Source organism: Lepidochelys kempii, chromosome 18 (assembly GCF_965140285.1).
Source record: "Lepidochelys kempii isolate rLepKem1 chromosome 18, rLepKem1.hap1, whole genome shotgun sequence".
NCBI classification, from domain to species: Eukaryota; Metazoa; Chordata; order Testudines; family Cheloniidae; genus Lepidochelys; species Lepidochelys kempii.
In genome coordinates this window covers 17,871,590-17,891,482 of record NC_136397.1, presented here as the reverse complement: position 1 = coordinate 17,891,482, position 19,893 = coordinate 17,871,590, and the positions used below count along the sequence as shown (strand labels likewise).

The 19,893-nt window shown below is 47.2% G+C and overlaps 3 protein-coding genes across 6 annotated transcripts in view; 1 reads left to right on the top strand and 2 right to left on the bottom strand.

The window, feature by feature from the left end:
* LOC140899995 (ATPase family AAA domain-containing protein 3) overlaps positions 1-1,833 on the bottom strand; it is a 70,732-nt gene extending 68,899 nt beyond the window's left edge. For both annotated transcript variants that reach the window (XM_073316409.2, XM_073316410.1), the window contains exons 1-2: positions 1,563-1,833; positions 174-250 (exon numbers count right to left, since the gene is read on the bottom strand). In XM_073316409.2, the coding sequence (XP_073172510.1) occupies positions 174-250; positions 1,563-1,782 (297 nt within the window). In that variant the 5' untranslated portion in view covers positions 1,783-1,833. The remainder of the gene's footprint in view (positions 1-173; positions 251-1,562) is intronic.
* Positions 1,834-2,139: 306 nt separating this feature from the next.
* LOC140900117 (uncharacterized) lies at positions 2,140-13,687 on the top strand. 2 transcript variants are annotated; one of them, XM_073316775.1, is made up of 5 exons: positions 2,140-2,255; positions 5,370-5,503; positions 6,601-7,474; positions 9,419-9,592; positions 10,796-13,687. In XM_073316775.1, exons 1-5 carry the CDS (start codon positions 2,209-2,211, stop codon positions 10,959-10,961), a joined length of 1,395 nt encoding a protein of 464 aa, XP_073172876.1. In that variant the 5' UTR covers positions 2,140-2,208; the 3' UTR covers positions 10,962-13,687. The 2 variants fall into 2 exon arrangements, with proteins under 2 accessions (XP_073172876.1, XP_073172877.1); XM_073316776.2 differs by lacking the exon at positions 2,140-2,255 and adding an exon at positions 2,688-4,784.
* A 2,994-nt stretch (positions 13,688-16,681) lies between these two features.
* VWA1 (von Willebrand factor A domain containing 1) overlaps positions 16,682-19,893 on the bottom strand; it is a 29,969-nt gene continuing 26,757 nt past the window's right edge. For both annotated transcript variants that reach the window (XM_073316772.2, XM_073316773.2), the window contains exon 6: positions 16,682-18,950. In XM_073316772.2, the coding sequence (XP_073172873.1) occupies positions 18,895-18,950 (56 nt within the window). In that variant the 3' untranslated portion in view covers positions 16,682-18,894. The remainder of the gene's footprint in view (positions 18,951-19,893) is intronic.

Sequence of the window (19,893 nt, the reverse complement as noted above, 5' to 3'; positions counted from 1 at the left end):
TCAAATGAAGTAATGAAAATGCAGGGAAAGGCAGTGTACTAAAAGTGAACTCCTCTGTGCAAGAAAAAATCAAAATAGCCAAGGCAGATCGTTAGACAATGAGGGCCAAAATCCATCCAATGAAGTCAGCAGAGCTGCAGTAGGCATGAATTTGATCCTGAGGCTCAACATACCTTAATTTTGGACTGCTGCTCCATTTGCAATGTCTGTTCCTGCAGCTGAGCAAGACTAAGAGCATCTTTTGCATGGCCTGAAATTAATAAGGTTGTTTAAGAACTTATTTCTGCAGTATTAGATCCTACTTTTCTAAGCAAACTTGGTGCTGGTGAAAGATGTCACGCTTATGGCTCTAGAAACTGAAGTCTTCCGTCCACAAAACATTCAGTGTCTAGGCATTTTAAACACAGTAGTCCTATGAGGACCACAACTCAAAAGGGCACTGAGCAATTGATTGCTTGGTGTAACCATGTGCAAGAGCTGCCTGAAAGCAGCTGCCAACTCCAACTATTTCCTCTGTGTTTAAAGAAACAACACAGTGTTGAAGGCATAAGAGAAAGATGTTTCGTATGTTATGTTCCAAAAATTTGTTGCGCCCCCGCACTTCTGGCCAGGAACCTTCATCATCACCCTCAAATGCTCCCAACTCTTACAGTAAGGAAGACCAAAAACATTCCATGGCTATTTTATTCCTCAAAAAGGAGTATTTCAGGGCTCAAAACTGTGTGTGTTATAATTTGTTAATTTACACTTTATCATAATGAGGTGCTGAACCAAACGCATGAATGGAAATGGGGAGGGGGGCCTGCTCACAGGACAAAGAGTCTGCCACTTCTAGGTCATAGATCTGAACCTGATGCAGGCCAGAGGTTGCACAAGGTTATTAGCAAAAAGAACAGGAGGACTTGTGGCACCTTAGAGACGAACCAATTTATTTGAGCACGAGCTTTCGTGAGCTACAGCTCACTTCATCAAATGCATTCAGTACATCCGATGAAGGGAGCTGTAGCTCACGAAAGCTCATGCTCAAATAAATTGGTTCGTCTCTAAGGTGCCACAAGTCCTCCTGTTCTTTCTGCGATTACAGACCAACACGGCTGCTGCTCTGAAACAAGGTTATTAGCAGCCGATGGCGGCTGGCCAGCCTGTGTGAATTCAGCCGGCGGCGGGCTCGGCCCAGGTTTTAACAAAGCAGCTTCCATCAGCAGAACGATCATTACCACGGCCCGGCTCCGCAGAAGCGCGAAGAACGGACAGTCGCAGAGGCAAAGCGCCTTTCCCGGCGCAGACGAAGTCTCTCCAAAGCAAGGCAGAGGCAGACGCACTGAGCAACCTCACCGCCAGACTCGGAGTCCCCGGAGCTGCGATTTCAGGCTCATGGCAGCGGCGCCTGGCCCGGCCTGGCCTGGCCCGGCCCGGCGCGGATCCCCCAGCCACGTGCCCTCCCCCACGGGCCTGCCGCGCAGCCCCCACCGGCCGGGCTATGGGGCACTGGCCCTGGCAACGGAGCAGCCCCTCCCGCCGCGGCTGCGGGCCCCCTCAGTCCCGAGCAGCCCCCCACTCACGGGAGGCCTCCAGCTCCCGGGCCGCCTTGGCCGCCCGCTCCAGCCCGGTGGGGTCAAAGTTGCTCCATTTGTCCTTGGGCGTGTTCCGGTCCCCGGCTCCGTCCCCCGCTGCGGGGCCCCCGGCGGAGGGAGGGGGCGGCAGGGCCAGGCCGGCCCCGCCCGGGCCTGCGTCCCCCGCCACGGGGGGAGACCCCCGGTTGAGGCCGAACAGCCACGACATGGTGCCCGCGCCGCCGCCGGGAGACCAGCCACACGCGGAGCGGCCGCCGCTTCCACCGCGCAGGCGCGGCCCCGCCCCCCCTGCGCCCATTGGAGCCGACCAGCCGGGCATCACCAGCGCGTGAAACTTCTCGGGAGTTCTGATTGGTGAAGCTGGGAATGCCGTCCACACGTCCCGCGGAGAGGCACGTCCTAGGTCACGTGAGGCCTTTCCCTACTTCCGATTGGTTCGATGCTGGAGTGGGACTCGAGGAGGCGGCTCGGAAGAGTAATCCGATTGGTTATCGAGACCGCTGAGCGGGCGGGACTTCGAGGTCAGGAGGGGAGAGGAGAAGGGGCGAACGGAAAGGCAGCGGGGCGGCGCTTCCGCCTAGCAACGAGAGTGTTGGGGGCGTCGCTAAGGAGGGGGAAGCTGCCGGTGCTGGACATGGCGGAGCGAGGGCTGCGGGTGCGGGGCCGCGGAGCCCGGATCAGGTGCGGTGCGGGCGGGGCCAGGGTGGCGTGACTCCCCCCGGGGGACGGGCGGCAGGAGCCACCGGGGCGTGGTCCCCTTGGAGGGAGGACCCCCAGGGGTGTGAGCCCCTGCGGCGGGAGGGGGAGCAAGGAGCCCGGGGGGGAGTGTTACCCACCCCGCAGGAGCGGGTAGGAACCCCCAAGGGGTGATCCTGGGGGGAGGAGCCCCGGGGGGGGGGTCCCCGGGTAAGTGCATCAGAGGGGTCGCCGTGTTAGTCTGGATCCGTAAACGCGGCGGAGAGGCCTGGGGCACCTTCCAGACTCACCGAGGTGCTGGAGCATGAGCTTTCCGGGGCGACTCCCCGCTTCCTCGGCGGCACGCAGTGGAAATTTCCAGAGGCAGGCATAAATATGCAAGCCAGAATCAGGCTGGGGATAAGGAGGTTAGTGCAACCAGGGAGGATGAGGCCCTCTTCTAGCAGATGAGGTGTGAACGCCAAGGGAGGAGAAACGGCTTTTGTGGTTGGCGAGCCAGTCACAGTCTTTGTTTCCTCCTGAGCTGAGGGGGTCAGATTTGCAAATGAACTGAAGCTCCGCAAAAAGAAAAGGAGGACTTGTGGCACCTTAGAGACTAACCAATTTATTAGAGCATAAGCTTTCGTGAGCTACAGCTCACTTCCTCAGATGCATATCGTGGAAACTGCAGCAGGCTTTATATATACACAGAGAATATGAAACAATACCTATTCCCACCCCACTGTCCTGCTGGTAATAGCTTATCTAAAGTGATTTCCAGCACAAATCCAGGTTTTCTCACCCTCCACCCCCCCACACAAATTCACTCTCCTGCTGGTGATAGCCCATCCAAAGTGACAACTCTTTACACAATGTGCATGACAATCAAGCTGGGCTATTTCCTGCATAAATCCAGTTTCTCCGCAGTTTCTCTTTGAAGTCTGGTCCTGAAGTTTTTTTTGCTGCGGGATGGCTGCCTTTACATCTGCTCCTGTGTGTCCAGGGAGGTTGAAGTGTTCCCCTACAGGTTTTTATATATAGCCATTCCTAATATCTGGTTTGTGTCCATTTATCCTTTTACATAGGGACTGTCCAGTTTGGCCGATGTACATAGCAGAGGGGCATTGCTGGCACATGATGGCATAGATTACATTGGTGGACGTGCCCGTGAATGAACCGGTGACGGTGTGGCTGATCTGGTTAGGTCCTGTGATGGTGTTGCTGGTGTAGATATGTGGGCAGAGTTGGCATCGAGGTTTGTTGCATGGATTGGTTCCTGAGTTAGAGATACTATGGTGTGGTGTGTAGTTGCTGGTGAGAATATGCTTCAGTTTGGCGGGTTGTCTGTGGCGGAGGACTGGTCTGCCTCCCAAGGCCTGTGAAAGTGAGGGTTTGTTGCCCAGGATGGGTTGTAGATCACTAATGATGCGTTGGAGAGGTTTTAGCTGAGGACTGTATGTGATGGCGAGTGGAGTTCTGTTGGTTTCTTTCTTGGGCTTGTCTTGCAGCAGGAGGCTTCTGGTTACACATCTGGCTCTGTTGATCTGTTTCCTTATTTCCTTGTGTGGGTACTGTAGTTTTGAGAATGCTTGGTGAAGATCTGGTAGGTGTTGGTCTCTGTCTGAGAGGTTGGAGCAAATGCGGTTGTACCTCAGTGCTTGGCTGTAGACAATAGATCGTGTGGTGTGTCTGGGGTGGAAGCTGGAGGGCCACCCCCTGGGTGATATGGGCCTCCCAGAGAAAGGGGACATGAACCCCGGGAGCGCTTCCAGGAGACAAGGGGGTATCAGCCCCATGGAATGGCCTCCACAGGGGTGGGGATATGAACCCCCAATTGAAATGTGCAAAGTGCGAGCCCCAGGGCGCTCCTGCTTTATTATAATACTTTGCCCTTCTCTAGCTCCTTCTAACCAAGGTGCTCAGCGCACATTAATGAGCTCACACCCATCACCGTGCGGTAGGGGAAAGTACAAGGCCTAGTTACAGCTGACAAAGCTAGTGCAGAGAGGAAAGGTGATTTGGCCAAGATCCCACAGCAGCTCAGTGGCATGGCAGGTATTGAATCTAGGAGTCTGGGTTTCCCACCCTTGGCTTTGAGTCTTACACACATTATACTGTAGAAATGGGCGGATTAACTTTTTCATTAATTCTCAAAAGTGTGAATATGGTAATTGACCTGGCAGTGATTGTTTCCAGCAACAGGTAAGCAGCATTGCTGCCCAACAAAAGACAGCAGAGAATGTAAAATTAATTTACTGTGAAATAGAGTCAACCTCTTGTAAAAACAAATAAATAGTTCTGCAGAATTTCTGTTCATTTATGACAGCAAAAATAAGGTAAAGAGAAAGATAATTTAATAATGATCAGGGTTCCTTCCAGTGTCTGGAATCCAGCCAGCTAGACCAATGGTGCGTTAACTCCCATGTCCCAGTTCCTGCAGCACTGGAAAAGACAGCTAAGATCTAGTGACTAAAGGGAAAGTTTCAGAGGAATGAAAAAATCCCTACCAAAGCACCTGCTGATCAGCTCATACCTGTAAGCTTGAGGCTTGAAAGTCTTTACAATATTTATTTTAGCTTGTATCACTAGAGGTGCTATTTCTGTTTATGCGCACTTTAACAACGCTTTTTAAAAGGTATCCTGGATAAAACAGCAGAAATGATAATTGAATGGCACAGATCAAAACTAGCAGCCTTTGGAATGAGTGAAAGTATTTACAGAGTATAGAAACTAAGACAATGAAGGAAAACAAACAGTCTATGTTCGGAGTGATCTGGAGTCTGCTCTCCGATAACCAGCTTTTCACCATTTCAACTCCATTGACTTAAATTAAGTTCCTAGTAATTTACATTGGTATAAGGGAGAGGAAGCAATTCAAGTCTGTTTCTGTCTTTCGATTTCCACAATAACCACCTACTTCAGAGGAGAGATACCACTGGAGGCTGCCATTGTCAGAGCCTGTGTTAGACGTAGTTCACATCTGAATATAGACTATTATGCATATTTAGACTACAGTGGACACTTCCCACCAGTTTCAAGAGTAACACAAACATACACACGACCTGTTATTAAAATTAATACAAACACTCAACACTAAAATGTTTTCTTTTTTCTTTAAAGAGAGAAACCAAACAAATTCCTTAGCAGCACCCAGAAAACTACTACAACTCACTGTCTGAGCCTCAAAGGACCGGAAAAGAACCAGACACTGCACAGCAACTGGGAAGGAACTTCATTATTTAAAAAACAAATTGGTAGGATATAATATAAATCCTGATAAAGTCACCGCTTTGACAGTGGATGCTCTCTTTTTACATAGTATATCTTATCATCTGGAAAAGACTGTGGGCCCTATTCAGGTTTCAAGCTAGTGTAAATCAGGAATAATTGCAATGGAGCCAACCAGTGTGAATGACATCAGGATAAGGACCACTTTATTTAAGCTATAGAAGACCGATGTTCAAAGGATCTCTGTCATATTTGTGTGTATTTATCTTAAACATACAGAATATAGATCTTTTAAATCCAAAATGAGAGCAAATATATTTTACCAAAGGATTTAAAAATTGCATGAAGTGTTAACTCACTTAATGTTGCCTGTATTTTGCATCTAGGAGAATGGTGGTGGTTTTTTGTTTTGTTTTTAAAACAGGAAGGAGGGGTGTCAGGTCTAAACATCAGAACTGACAAACCTAGATTCTCTAGGGCAGACTCAAACTTGGCTAGATTTAATCGGTGCTGTATGTATATAGGACCCGATCCTGCAAATACTTACTACTGGACCTCGGGCGTGCTACTAGAAGTACTCCTGGGGAGACTGTGGCACCATTCACAGTAGTAAACATTATAGTCAGTGGTTAGTGTTTGCAGGATTTGTCCGATAGCATATGAAGTGCTTTGAGATCCTTTGGAATGCAAGTCCCTAAGAGATGTAAAATTATTGGGCCATATTCTCTGCTACTATTTTTATGAAAGATTGTGCTTTAAAATGAGAATAATTCCAAACTACCACTAGTTAGCCTCAAACTGACTACATCTCATCCAGATTTTTCTAGGGTCAGTTCTCAGACGTCCAATACTTATCCCTGACTGCCTTATTTATAACACATTGTATAACGTCCACCCCTTAAGGGTAGAGCTGTGTGCCACAATACGTATAACATACAGAATAATTCTTCTATCCCTGGGGGGCTGTGAAGCTTAGATTATAAAGTGCAGTGAGATCCTTTGACAGAAGTACGTACACTACGTTATTTCTGCTCTGTGCTAACAATAGCTACTGATAATGTAGAGCAGTCTACAAGTATAATTAATAGCATTTCCTAAATAAATGCATTTTTTCCCCACCTAGAAACTAGCTTATCTCCATATATAGAAGAGAGTCCCAGCATTGATGACTTAGAAGAAAGTTTGCGGAAACTTAAAGTTCAGGTGGACAGTTTGGCCTCAAGTCTGAGTTTTGACCCTCATCAAGATTATGCCATAGATTCTGGCGCTACAGTCAACTCGAACACTTTTAATTCTACGTGGCCAAGATTTCATAATGGGACCTATGCAGAGGCAGACACTGGAGATGCACCAAAGCAATCTGCAGAGTCAGAGTGGTTTCTGAACCCAAGACATCTAGTCAAACCATTGGGAGAGTATCCAGCACTAACAAGCTTAGGCCTTCCTACGTTCTCCACGTCACCCATCAACTGTGTGCCAGGGCTCCTGGGGAGTGAGATTGCAAGTAGGAACTATGTGCCATCACTGGATCTTGCACATACAGAGTCTTTCCCAGTGAAGCTTGGTGCTCCTCATGTGATTGGAGTCAGGTCATTGTTGCCCCCTAAAATCCCGGTGCAGGATCGCTCTCCTGAAAGGTCCCTCTCCCTTGATCGTTCTGGGACCAACCGATCCCGTTCATTCTCTCCGGCTCCCAAAAGAAGCCGGTGGCTAAGATCTCGCTCACAGTCACCTAGACCCATCTGGAGACCAAATTCTGCTAAGGCAAATGCCTGTGCCCAGCCTCCACCGCACTTTGGCAGGTCCAAGTCCAGCAGAAAGAAAACGGCTTCAACCAGACAATCACGATCCAGAATATACAAACCAGGAGCCCTGGCTGCCAGGTCCTGTACTCCAGCCAGGATGAATACAAGGGGAACACTGAGCTATTCTTGGAGCCCTTACAGTCTGCCCTCCACCGCTGTATCCTCACCAACAGCTCAGGAGATTAATGAACGGTAAGAAAAGGCTTGTGCGGACATTCAAACTTTCCAGGAGTTCTTCCTGTCAGTGTGAGTCCAGACCATGTTACTAGATAACTATCAGATGTAACTTTGGACCACATTCCACACTGGTTTGTCCAAACAGTGTAACACACACAAGAAAGTACATTATATTCCCAGGCTACATTGTAATTTGGTTTTTAATTTGTTACCTTAGGGCTTGATCCAAAGCCACTGGGAGTCTTTCCATTTGATTTAAAATGGATTTTGGATCAGTCCCGGGAGAACGTAGTTTAAAACCAAACAACCAACCCGAAGTCAGAATTTTACCGTAGCTTTTAATGTAACATCACCTCTGTAGCCTTTTTTATTAAAGTGAATTTAGTAATGTTGTATTACACCATCCTGGGTTCAGCTGTGGTGGCTACAGTTTCAAGCTCAAAAGAGCGAAAGTCACCTCTGCTACTTGCTTCAGATTTAGAGCCTCTATGTACACCTAAAGACCCAGGATAGTGACCACACAGACATTCACAAGTACAAGGGCTAGTCTGTTTTACAAGTTTTATTATAGTTACAGTTAAAGTTATGATTATCCATGTATATAAAATTCTATAAAGACCTATGCACAAGTTAGAAATATAGTCATACTCCTATTCTTAAGGTCTGATGGATGTCTTGCCAATGATCATCAGAGGGATGGTTCCTGCTGGAGTTTTCCTGTAGGGAACTCTTTTTACCCAGTCTGGGAGCCCTCTTTCATCTTGTGATTCTGACTTCACTTACATTCCGCATATATGGATGAAGGTGTCCATCCTCTTTTTCCTTATTTGTATTGTGTCCCCCAAGAATATTGGGGTGTCCCATTTTTCATAGGTTGTTTGTAGTTCCTTTATTCCCATTAGCATTGATGCACATAGTGCAAGCTTTGGTAAGGGCCTGTGTTAGAACAATATGACTACCGGGTATCTTGTAGTCAAAACTTACTCTTCAGGTTAATTGTTCACAGTACCACCCACTGGTACATCTTTTCCCATAATCTTGTGGCATAAGTAAGTGACCAAAAAATGACCCTATATCAAGCATTTTTTAAGCCTGTGACCTAGTATGGGTAAGTATGACATCTTCCAGACCTCAGGTTGTGGGCCTTGCATGTCAGCCCTGCTTACTTCACTACCTAATGCATACTTCTCACTTCTTCTAAATACTGATCAATCTTATACTTCTAGAATGCTACAACGTAAATCTTTTTAGCACAGAATGATTATGTATGACACAACACACAAGTCATGAATGATCAAATGAACCAATTGGCCACACCACTCATGTGATGCTCTCACCAGTTTCATTGGAGGTGCTAATTAGTGCTTTCAGAGAAGCGGTTAGTGGAGGATTACCTATATTCTAAGCAGTCGTTCTCATGATGTCTTGTGCTTTAGAGCTGTATTTAGTACATAAAAACCCTATGGTGTGTGTGAGTCAAGCTTGCTTTATACATAACAGACTTACACAAAACCCTGGAAATGAAGTTAAAGCTTCTAACATGACATTTTTTACTTCTTTACTCAGAGACACACCTCTCTGCTAGAACAAACAGCATAAAACATGACACACCTTTAACTCTGTCCCAGTAGGGATGTCAGTCTTCCAGCACTCCCTTCCTCAAACTCCGCATCACCATAAACAGCCGGATGTCCCCTAATCCTTTATCTGGAAAATCACACATGTTTGGGGGTAGGGGAAGCTGGAACAGATTTTTGGATGCCCAGCTTGAGCCACCTTAAAGGGGCCAGATCTTCAGAAAATATTGAGCACCTGCCCTTTGAAAATCCATTTGGGCACTCAACAATTGTAGCAACTAAAGTCACTAGTCACTTTGGGTCACAGTTTGTGAAATGCTTTGAATTCCCCAGCTAAGAGATGTTATAGAAATGCAAGGGCTTGTTCTTGTTGATCGATCAGGTTTTTGCAGACTCTTGCAGAAGGTGCTGTTGGGAGGTCTTTGATAGAAATGTCCCCGTATCAGAAGGAGCTGGCTCGTCTCAGGCTGGAGCGCCTGCGTGTGGAGGAGGAATGGTTATTAGAACTAAAGAGGCAGCAAGAATTGGAGCGAACTCGGGGTCCAAAACCAAAGTGGTAAGTGCAAATCCTCAACCTTGTGGGTAGCCCAAGTGGCCAGGCTGCACGCTGGGTTTCTCCAAAGGAGAAAGGGTGCTTGGACCCAGGTCAGCTTAAAACTCCTTGGCTGCAACCTCACATATAGTCTGGTGAGGAAATAACTTCACAATTCACTATAATGCTTCCAAAATACTTCACTCTCATCTAAAACCAAGCCAATCGCCTCAGGACTAAGGTTTCAAACCTTGACCTCTGCAGGGCCCAGTATTGTGAGCCAAATGGATCTGTGCATGCATGCACATTTTGTGGGTGCAGTTTGGTGCCGGGTTCTGAAAATGTAGGAGCAGCTATTGAACCAGCAGAGGGAGCACAAGCTAACTAACAAACCTGTGAATCTGAAGCATTGATGATGCTAACAGTCATGGAGTAGCCATCTCCTCCTCTGCTCTGTGAGAAATGGCAGGGGGCGCTCATGGGAGGAGGAAATCGGTATCTGCTAAAGAGTAAAGTCCAATCTTGGTGTCTGTAAAGCAGGAGAGAGTGTATTGTTGTTTTTAACATAAGGGGAAGTACTCCAGGATCTCAGCCATGAGGGTCTTATAAGTACCTGGATAGATAGTGGGAGATTTATTATTGCGCCTCTTAAAGAGTTTCCCAGAGTGAGGGTCACTTGGTCCTGCATGTCTGTTAGTGACTTGTGTCCTGTCTCCCATGAGGGTTCTATAACATCCTTCTAAATTGGGCCCCGCCCAAGGCAGGGTTGTAGCACATTGAGGCCGCCTGTAGACTTAATGAACTTCTTTTAATCCACTCTCATGTACGGCTCTGTCTGATCCCCAGCTGGGATGATGCCACAGAGTACCCTATGCATCACACCAGGGAGTCTTAGGGCATCCAGGAGAGAAAGGCAGGATGCTGGAGAGGCAAGATTCTCTGCACACAGATATTTGGGGTTGGAGTCAGATCTGTTTTTGGGTCCAGGCATTGGATAGGTTTGTGTGTTGGGCGGAGAGTCACCAATACAAAAGTAATGCTACTTTATCATGACTTCCACCCTGGCTCAGCTGAAATCGGAGCTTGGAAGATTTGGGGATAGAAAGAAGAGTCCAGAGGACAAGGCATATTTGGGAAAGAACCATTTATGTGGTGCCTGCCCCCCTGTGGCTTTTATTATTATTCCCGTCTCAGAGCCTGTCCAGTACTGTTGCTTCTCTTTTCTAGGTATGAGATGAAAAACTCCCAGTTTCATTATGAAGCCCACAAGAGTAACGAGTTGCTGAGGAACAGCCAGGACTTGCAGTCTGTATATAACTATAGGCAGGAACTGGCAGCAATGTCCAAGGAATTCCAACAGCATTTGAAACCTGCTCACCTGCACTCTCTCTAGTAATAACAAAAATGCATGGGAAGAGCTCTAACCAACCTGTGCTGGTAGGAAATGCAATCCGAGACTCCAGCCTGTGAATTCTGGAGGCCCATGTGCTGTGCTTAATGAAGAGGAAACAAGATGGTGGAGAGGGGAATTCTTTAGACCCAGTAGCCTATGGGCCAGTTCCACTCCAGTGCAACTTCACTGCCTTCAGCGCTGAAGTTGGCTTATTATCGTAAATAACAACTGACTAAATCACTAATGCTATTATTCACCTCTTTACTAAGGGCCAGCAGAAAATCTATGTGCTGGCCTTCCGCACGGGGGGGAAATCTTACCCTATGAGGAATTATCCCAAATCAACTTCCTTGCAGTATAAAAGAGCCTTTTACTGAAGTGGAGGGGAAAGGATTGAGGCAAGGGAAAAGTTAAGAGAACAAATCTATGGAAAGATTATAACGAGGACCACAGAAACAGCCCTAAAGCCCTAGTTGTCAGATCCTGCAGCTTGAGATGATGGGGAAAAAAAAAACTCCGAACACGGCATTGATTGGCTCGGACACATTGATAAATAGCATAATGGCATTTGTTCAGCCTTTCCACTGATGGTGGCCTCTCTTTTCAACACTTGCTTCCATCAAAGCGCAGTTTCAGAGCGACTCCTTGCTCTTTTTTGCAGTTTCCTTCATTCTTTCTTTAATCCCTTCTGTAATTAGCTGCCGGCTAGTGGAGCATTCCAAAAGCAGCAAGCTGTCCAGGTTCAGCTGCAAACAAAAGGCGCACTGGTTCCTGCAGCTACTTACAGATGTTCTCTGCTGCATGATCCCAAGGTGCAATGCAGGCCGTTCTGGAAGCCAAGACAATGGCAGGCTGGTAGGTTGGTTTGTTTTGGAGATTTTAGCCTGCAGTGTCCATTATTTCCACAGTTTACAAGCAAACAGCCTAGGGATGATCCATCTCTGTTCCCTAAACAATATAATTAATTCTACTTTAACAACTTTCTAGTTAACATTTTTAATTTTCCAACAGAGGCCTTAGAATATATTGATTGTTTTAATAAAACTCTGTTAACAGTGATCATTGCTAGCAATCACAGGGGGACATTAGTAGGCCTTGGTTTGGAGCACCTCAGCTATCCAGCACAGATAATCTATTTGCTACACTGAAGACAAAATATTCTGAACTATTACAGAGGGGATTTGGGAATAGGGACTAATTTCACAAGCACAGAAGGACCCAAATAAAGAAGATAAATGTCATCACTCTCTCCCTAGCTCATTTTGGTCTGACATAAACAAATTGGCTAGTCCGCTACTGGAGATATCAATGATTGCTATTATTGTTTACCTCTCCTGGGGAAGCGACTATTTTAGCCTGCCAGTTGAACACTGGGAAAGTGACAGAACTATTCAGAATACTGTTACTTTGTTCAAATCCATTCCTGTTCATTTACAATTGCATTGATCTGCCCTGTACAGTACAGAAAGATACCATGTTAGGAAACAGATCACATCCCTTTTCCCAGTAGTACCCCTAGATAAACTGAAATGTTTCAAATTAAATTTACTTTTCATTGTTTATCCTGGTTTCGTTTTTGCATTTCTGTGGGGGCATGAAGTGATCCATGTCAGTTTCACATTCTGCTTCTCCTGTATTAGCACAATGCTGCTGTGCTTGGTAGGTAAATATCACTGGGAGGTTGAAGTCTAAACAAAAAAACTTAAACTGAACTAAAACTCCAAATAATCTCTCCCCATCCTCCACTAAATCACCCCTCCCCCAAAACCTAAACACTAAGCCACGCTTCCTGACTCCCATAGCCTCTCAGAGCCAGTAACAGCCACATGAGAAAGCAAACTTCTTTACATGGGAGGCTGCATAGTCCAGTGGCTAGAATGCAGGACTGGGCATCAAGAGAGTTTGTTTCTTTTCCCAGGTCTGCCACTGACTGGCTGCGTGAGCATGGGTATGTCATTTTGCCTGTCTGAACCTCAGTTTCCTTATTTGTCGAATGTGGGTAATGATAGAATCATAGAATATCAGAGTTGGAAGGGACCTCAGGAGGTCATCTAGTTCAACCCCCTGCTCAAAGCAGGGCCAATCCCCAATTTCTGCCCCAGATCCTTAAATGGGCCCCCTCAAGGATTGAACTCACAACCCTGGGTTTAGCAGGCCAATGCTCAAACCACTGAGCTAGCCCTTCCCCCACAATACTTACCCTCCTTTGTAAAGTGCTTTGAGATCTGGATAAAGAGGACTATATAGGGCCTAGGGATTATTGCCACTTGGTTGGGCGATGGATTTGTTGCCTAGAATTTAAGCTATAGGGATTCATACTGTACATATGTAAGATTTTCTGACTTAAGAGATGGGTGAAATCTTGGCCCCAGTGAAGTGAGTGGCAAAACTCACCCAGGACTTCAGTGAAGCCAGGATTTCACCCTACGTTTTGGTAGCACGAGAAAATGATCATTGTTAGGGTATTCTCCATAGTACACATGGGTTAGAAAGAGTAGGCCAGTCTAGGTGCCTAACTAGGGATTTTGGAGCTTAACTTTAGTTATCTGTGTTTTGAAAATGTGGCTCATTACATCTTGGTTTGAAAGTGGTTCTCTCTCATCTCACTAGCTTGTAAACCTGTTCTTCCCTTTCAAGTGATCATTGTTCTCTTGTGGGATGACTGTTTTGTAGAAATTCTGTATAAATGAGAAACGTGGATGATTAATAAAATATTGCAGATTCTACCTCATGAATAGCCAATATTCCAAGGGTCTGGATTTTGCTGATTCTTGAAAGATGAATGAAATGAGGCAGCAAACAGCCCAAGTGACAACCACTGGGATTTTTAAAAGAGTGTATGGGTCTACGATATTCCACTCCCATTGAATTTCCATGGAATATGGGTGCTTAAGTCCTTTTGACACCTTTGCAATCCCATCCAACAATTCTTTGGAAAAGAGAATATATGCAACATTTATGTATTGCACTAAACCACCTAATGTGCGGTTATGGTCACAAATGACCAGCAATAGTGACCCATCGTCTGCATTGGCTTTACATCTCCAGCAGCTGCATTCACTCAGAGAATTTTGCCCTGTCTGTTCCAAATCCAAGCCAGAACTCAAAACCAAAATTTTCTTCCTACCCACACTGGAAACTGAATACATGACCTGGGGGGAGGAGTGCGGGGGGGAAATCAAGTGGTGTCCTTTCTGCTTTGTACATAAAACCTGTGGCATCAGAAGAGGGATGGGTGGGCCTTTTTCAGGCAAGTGGTTGTGGATTATAAATTTACATGCAGCGTCACAAAGCGTGCCATATTTACTCCTAGGGAAAATGCTGTTGCAATGTGCGTTGAAATAAAGAAGATTCTCTTCTCACATCTTCAGCTGACCCTCAGGCTCTCCTCCCAGGCTTTAGGAGATGAGCTGTTATCAATTTTCCTCTTCTAGTTTTCCTATGCAGATGCTGCATTTGCATGGGATTGGTCCTCGGTTCATTTGAAGGCAATGCTCCCCCCAGTCATGCAGTTTGGGGGTGATGAAGGAGAGAAAGCTCCCCAAAGGCAGAGGCCAGTAAGTTAGGCAGCGCTCTCATTTTCAGGTCATCTGCAAATGTTTCTTACCTGTCAGTCTGGTTCCTCTGAAGATTTTAAAGGCTGGGATTTAATAACATCCTTCATGGCAGAATGCTGGAAAGAAGCCATCTGTCCCCCTTTGGCTGTAGCACAGCCGGCCGCTCCCCCATCAGAGCATGCAGAAGCATTGGCTTCAGCAGCTGCGTATGGTAGGGACTCACGGTGCTACAGGAGAAAGTACAAAGGGGAAAGAGGAGCCCTGAACAAATGCCATTGCTCTTGGGAGCCTTTCATCCCACACATTGTCAGAGCACTTTCCTGGCAGGCTGAACACTTCCCCCTGGCCTGTGGGAACTGGTCCAGCTTTTATACCCCACAGAACTATTTTCTTCTCCTGACCAATGACAACAAACCCTCCCTCCTGCAGTCCCTTACCCCACCCCTTCTTTCAATAAATGGGGGAAGGCACTGTAGCTCCATTAAAGTCAATAGAACAATGCTGATGGATGCCAGCTGAGTACCTGCTTCAGTAGCCCTCTGAGCAAGCGGGACCTCCCTGCTGCTTGGAGACAATTGCTCAAGCACATAAGCCAGAGCGCAGCTTCGCTTTGAAGTATGCTTGAGCCTGGGATGTTACAAGGAAAAGCTGCAAGAAGAATTCACCCCAGAGCAGCAGGGTTTGTTGTGAGTTAAGAAAACAAAACCACCAGAGTTAAACTCTAGAGCTGGGGCCAAATACACTGGCTTTTCCTGCAGAGAACAGCTAAGAACATATCCCTAGGTAGACTGCGATGTTTCAGCTTGGAAAAGAGATGACTAAGGGGGGGGGGGATATGATAGAGATCTATCAAATCATGACTGGTGTGGAGAAAGTAAATAAGGAAGTGTTATTTACTCCTTCTCATAACACAAGAATTAGGGGGCACCCAATGAAATTAATAGGCAGCAGGTTTCAAACAAACAAAAGGAAGTATTCACACAACGCACAGTCAACGTATGGAACTCTTTGCCAGAGGATGTTGTGAAGGCCAAGACTATAACACGGTTCAAAAAAAGAACTAGATACATCCATGAAGGATAGGTCTAGTAATGGCTATTAGCCAGGATGGGCAGGGATGGTGTCCCTAGCCTCTGTTTGCCAGAAGCTGGGAATGGGTGACAGGGGATGGATCACTTGATGATTCCCTGTTCTGTTCATTCCTTCTGGGGCACCTGGCACTGGCCACTGTCGGAAGATGAGATTCTGGGCTAGATGGACCTTTGGTCTGACCCAGTATGGCCATTCTTATGTTCTGATAACAAGTGAACTAAACTGGAAGGTTTCACTCCCTTTCCAGGTGGAACAGCACATGACTGGCAGGCAATGTTCTGAAGAACCAGGAGGCCTCAACAAGAGGAGGCTGGGGAAGCACCCCACAAAAACATAGGGGTTCCTGTAGCAGATCCCACCAGTTGTCCCAGCTGGTGCAGTCTGCAACACTGGCCAGCACCAGGTGCTTCAGAGAAAGGTGGAAGGACCCCAAAGTGTACACAGGGTACGGCACAGGAGTTAAATACATCCAAAGACATTACACAGGACGATGGTAGAAAGTTGTTTTATCTCCCACCTTTGTGGCATTGACAGAAACAGTCAACATTATTGTAAATCTTATCTAGGTATTTCTAACACGCCCATCCTTGTGGTATGTGTGTACCGTGCCAAAAATCCAGTTACTGAAACATTCAACTTGGGAATATAAAACACACACAGATCAGACAAATGGCAAAATTAAGGAGCCAGATTCTCAGCTGGTGTAAATCAGTGTAACTCCATTGATGTTATTTTGATTTACAGCAGCTGAGGATTTTACAGCAACATTAGCTTGGTTACATTGCATATCTGGCAGACGTATTTTAATATTACTTTTTATTCAGTCCAATACATACCTTAATCAGTGTATAGAAAGAGGGTCTCCCTAGAACTGCAGATTTTGAGTATTTCCATCATAAGTTCTTGTCACAGCTACCTACCATGAAGGTGTATGCGAACAATTATATTGAGTCACTTATAATTAAAATGAATACCAGGTTTTCCACACATCCCCCTTATCGGAGAAAAAGTTACCTTTAATCTATTATTTGCCACCTTGTAAGCCAGCAGGAAAGAATCAGTCCAACTGAATAGATCTTGTATATTTAATTTACTGTCTTCAAAAGAACGCGTTACAATAGAGGGAAGGCAATGTTAACGCATAGTAAGTTATGCCGGGGAGTTGCACAAAATTAAATGATCTCCGTCTTACAGCAAGAATGAACAAGATGCTTTTACATTTTACTGCATAAAAGATTCGGGAGGCTGTATCTTCCCCTTGATGCAAGTGTAACCTCAATGTTAGTCAATGACACACGCACCTGCCAAAGGAGAACACAGGCCCTGTAAGCTCCCCTGCTGGAGTCAGTCACCTCTGTGCAAAGGGCCCGCCCAAGGTCTCTGCCCCATGTAAGCCACCCAGTTGGAGTTCAACACATCAGGTCCAATCAAGTCAATGGCAAAACTCCCACTGACTCCGAAGGTGCAGAATCAGGACCCTGAAGGGCTTGCAGGATCTATCACATGGCTTCCCAGACATACAGGACAGCTATTAAAATGCTTCACATGCATGTTAAATAAGCAATGAAGACCAAACAGTGCAAGCGTTTCTAGGGGAATGCATGCACGTTGGCGCTGCGCCCTTGGGCACAGAGAAATATGTACATCTCCTTCACACCCTACGCCCCGGTGGGTGGAACTGCACATCCAAAATGGCATTTTCGCTAGGTATTAAAATGATCAGCAGCCTCACACACCTTCCCATCCCGAAAAGGCAGCAGGACCAAACCTGGAGGGTGAGAAAACAGCTAAGCGGTGTTCCTCCCACAGCAATCTCCTTTTACATGCAGCGCAGGATTTGAGGCAGGGCAGCAGCTATCTGAAAAAGTTTTTGATGTGAATATAGTGATGGGGAAAGGTTCCTGGAGACCACGAACAGGAAGCGGCAGTGCGAGCTTCCCCTATATGGCCGTGCTGATGGGACTCAAACTCATTCAAACGGGACACGTCTAGGGGTGTGAGAGTAAATTAATCTCCCAGGTCGTCCTGGATCTTCCACCTGCTGGGCCAAACTAGGATCAACTATGTGGCTGGTGGGGGGCGGGGGTGTGTGTGTGTGTGTGTGAGTGAGAGAAACAGCCACCTCAGCTGGCCTTTCTGTGCCCATGACATGCTGCTTCTGATCCCAGCAGAAGGCAGAAAAGGGTATAATCTGGTACCTGTTTTGGTTGGGGGGGGGGGGAGAGCAGGATTTCCTGAAATCCCTTCATTTCTGAGCAGATGCGGGGGGGGGGGGGATTTAATATCCATGGAAGTGAGAGACTGAAGCCGTGTTGATGGGGCAAGCCCTATACGTGCTTCCTTCACACAGTTCTGCCAATGCATGTCAACCTTGACCTGAAACAACCCTGCTGCTCCATTCCTGGGAGTTAATCACGCAAAGACTGCCAGTCTTCAGAGACAGACATAAATCAAGGTCTGGACTCGTTGTGGTTATTAAATAACCCAGGGTGCTTTAGAAGAGTCAGGGAGTTAACCACTGTGTCCTGGCCAAACTCCAGATGGGGTCTCACATCTCCTCTTCTCTCCTCTCCCCAAATGATCCTTCTAGCTGGATCGTCCCTGCATATTCTAAGCTCCTTTAAAGGCTCTGTCCCTTCCACATGAGAGGTGGCTGCATTTCAGGGACGGATGACCGGAGCACCATTGGGATGCTCGCTGAACATCATGTTTGGATGGAAGGTGCTATTCATTAGGTGAATCTATTCTTTGCGGTCCTACCCTATTCCCTGTCACAAGACCTAGATCTGCCTCCCAAACCCTCTGATCTCACTGGGCACAATTCACCCCTGCTCTAACTCCAACAGCTTCAGTGGAGTTATACACCAGGGACCAATTTGGCTCCCAGCCACTTGTGATCAGTGCAAGGCCACTTATACTCCGCAAAAACCAAAACACGACAGAAAATGAATAAAAAACAGGAAGCAAACGACGGTTCAGATTTCCCACTTTGTCTTTCCGTCGCTAATTTTTCAGGTGTAGGAACATACGAAAGGGTAACACAGAGGCTAGTACAATTTTTAACCTGCACCCATTGCATGGCTGGGATCCATCAGCCCATCTGCTTGCTCCAGCCAGCCAAGCAATGTGATAAGCTGGGGGTCGCACTTTACAGTCTCAGGAGCCTGTGGGCTTGACAACAGCTAGGGGGAACCACACACCTCCAGGGGTAATGCAGGATGGGAGCTGATCTGTGAGGTTCCCCCCTTGTCCAATCCTTTCCCCTCGCTCTGTAGGGGAACAGCTCAGTCCAGTGTCCCTCGCGCTCTCCGTCTGTGCTTGTATCCTTGTGTGGCTGTCGCTGGAAAAGGGCCAAAGGACAAATGGTCAGCTCTGTCCGTCTGACCCTCCGGGGAAATCTCAGAGAGCTCACCCCCCCACCCGAGACATAGCTCCACCATGGCTCCAGTCTTTACAGGGCCGGGCGGGGGCGGAAATATCTCAACTCCACCCTCCCCCTGGCCTAGGGTGCCCAGATGTTCTGATTTTATAGGGACAGTCCTGACAGTTGGGGCTTTGTCTTATATAGGCGCCTATTACCCCCCACCCTGTGTTCCAATTTTTCACCCTTGCTGTCTGGTCACCCTCTCCCTGGCCTTGCCTAGCCAGGCAGTGTCCAAGCTCTGACCTTTCCTCTCTCTCCACACAGGAAAACTCTTCTCCCAGCCTGTCCCCTCCCCTCTCTCGACTACCGCAACCTCTTCCCCAACACGCCCCCTCCCCGGTCCATCCATACTCAGATCCTCTTCTTTTACCGTCACTCTGACGATATCGCCCCCTCTCTGAATCCCCCTGCTGCCTCCCGCTCCCCCATTTCACCACGTCAAGTTCCAGTCTTGTAGTTTTCACCTTCCAAGCCCTTCTCAACTCAGCCCCTCCCTGCAGCTCTGCTTTGGTCCCTTATCTCACCTTCCCCCTGGTGCAGCCATGCCAGCAAACCCACCTGCTCCTCCCATAAAGAGGTCCCTGCACTTTCTCCCACCCTGTCCCCAATGCATGGGACTCCCCTCCCCGAACTTCTTCAAGACAGGGGACGATAGGCAGATGGGTGATGTCAAAGCAGCACTGGACACCACCAGTGAGATTTGCACGCTGCAGTTCCAGCACCCAGGTGCCCTGCTCCTCTCCTGCTAACCCCAGCTACTTTTTTGCAGGGAGCCTTTTGCAGTTGGCACATTTCCTCCTGCCTGCAAAACTGCAATTCACACCCCTAGGCCGAAGAACAGGGTCATGTAGACAAGCCA

What these genes read in the sequence shown, in the direction of transcription:
- LOC140900117 (XM_073316775.1), top strand. Translation starts at nt 2,209, where the DNA reads ATGGCGGAGCGAGGGCTGCGGGTGCGGGGCCGCGGAGCCCGGATCAG. An exon ending in GGCCGCGGAGCCCGGATCAG is followed by an intron (nt 2,256 to 5,369) that starts GTGCGGTGCGGG and finishes TTTTCTTTAAAG; the next exon opens with AGAGAAACCAAACAAATTCC. An exon ending in ATTATTTAAAAAACAAATTG is followed by an intron (nt 5,504 to 6,600) that starts GTAGGATATAAT and finishes TTCCCCACCTAG; the next exon opens with AAACTAGCTTATCTCCATAT.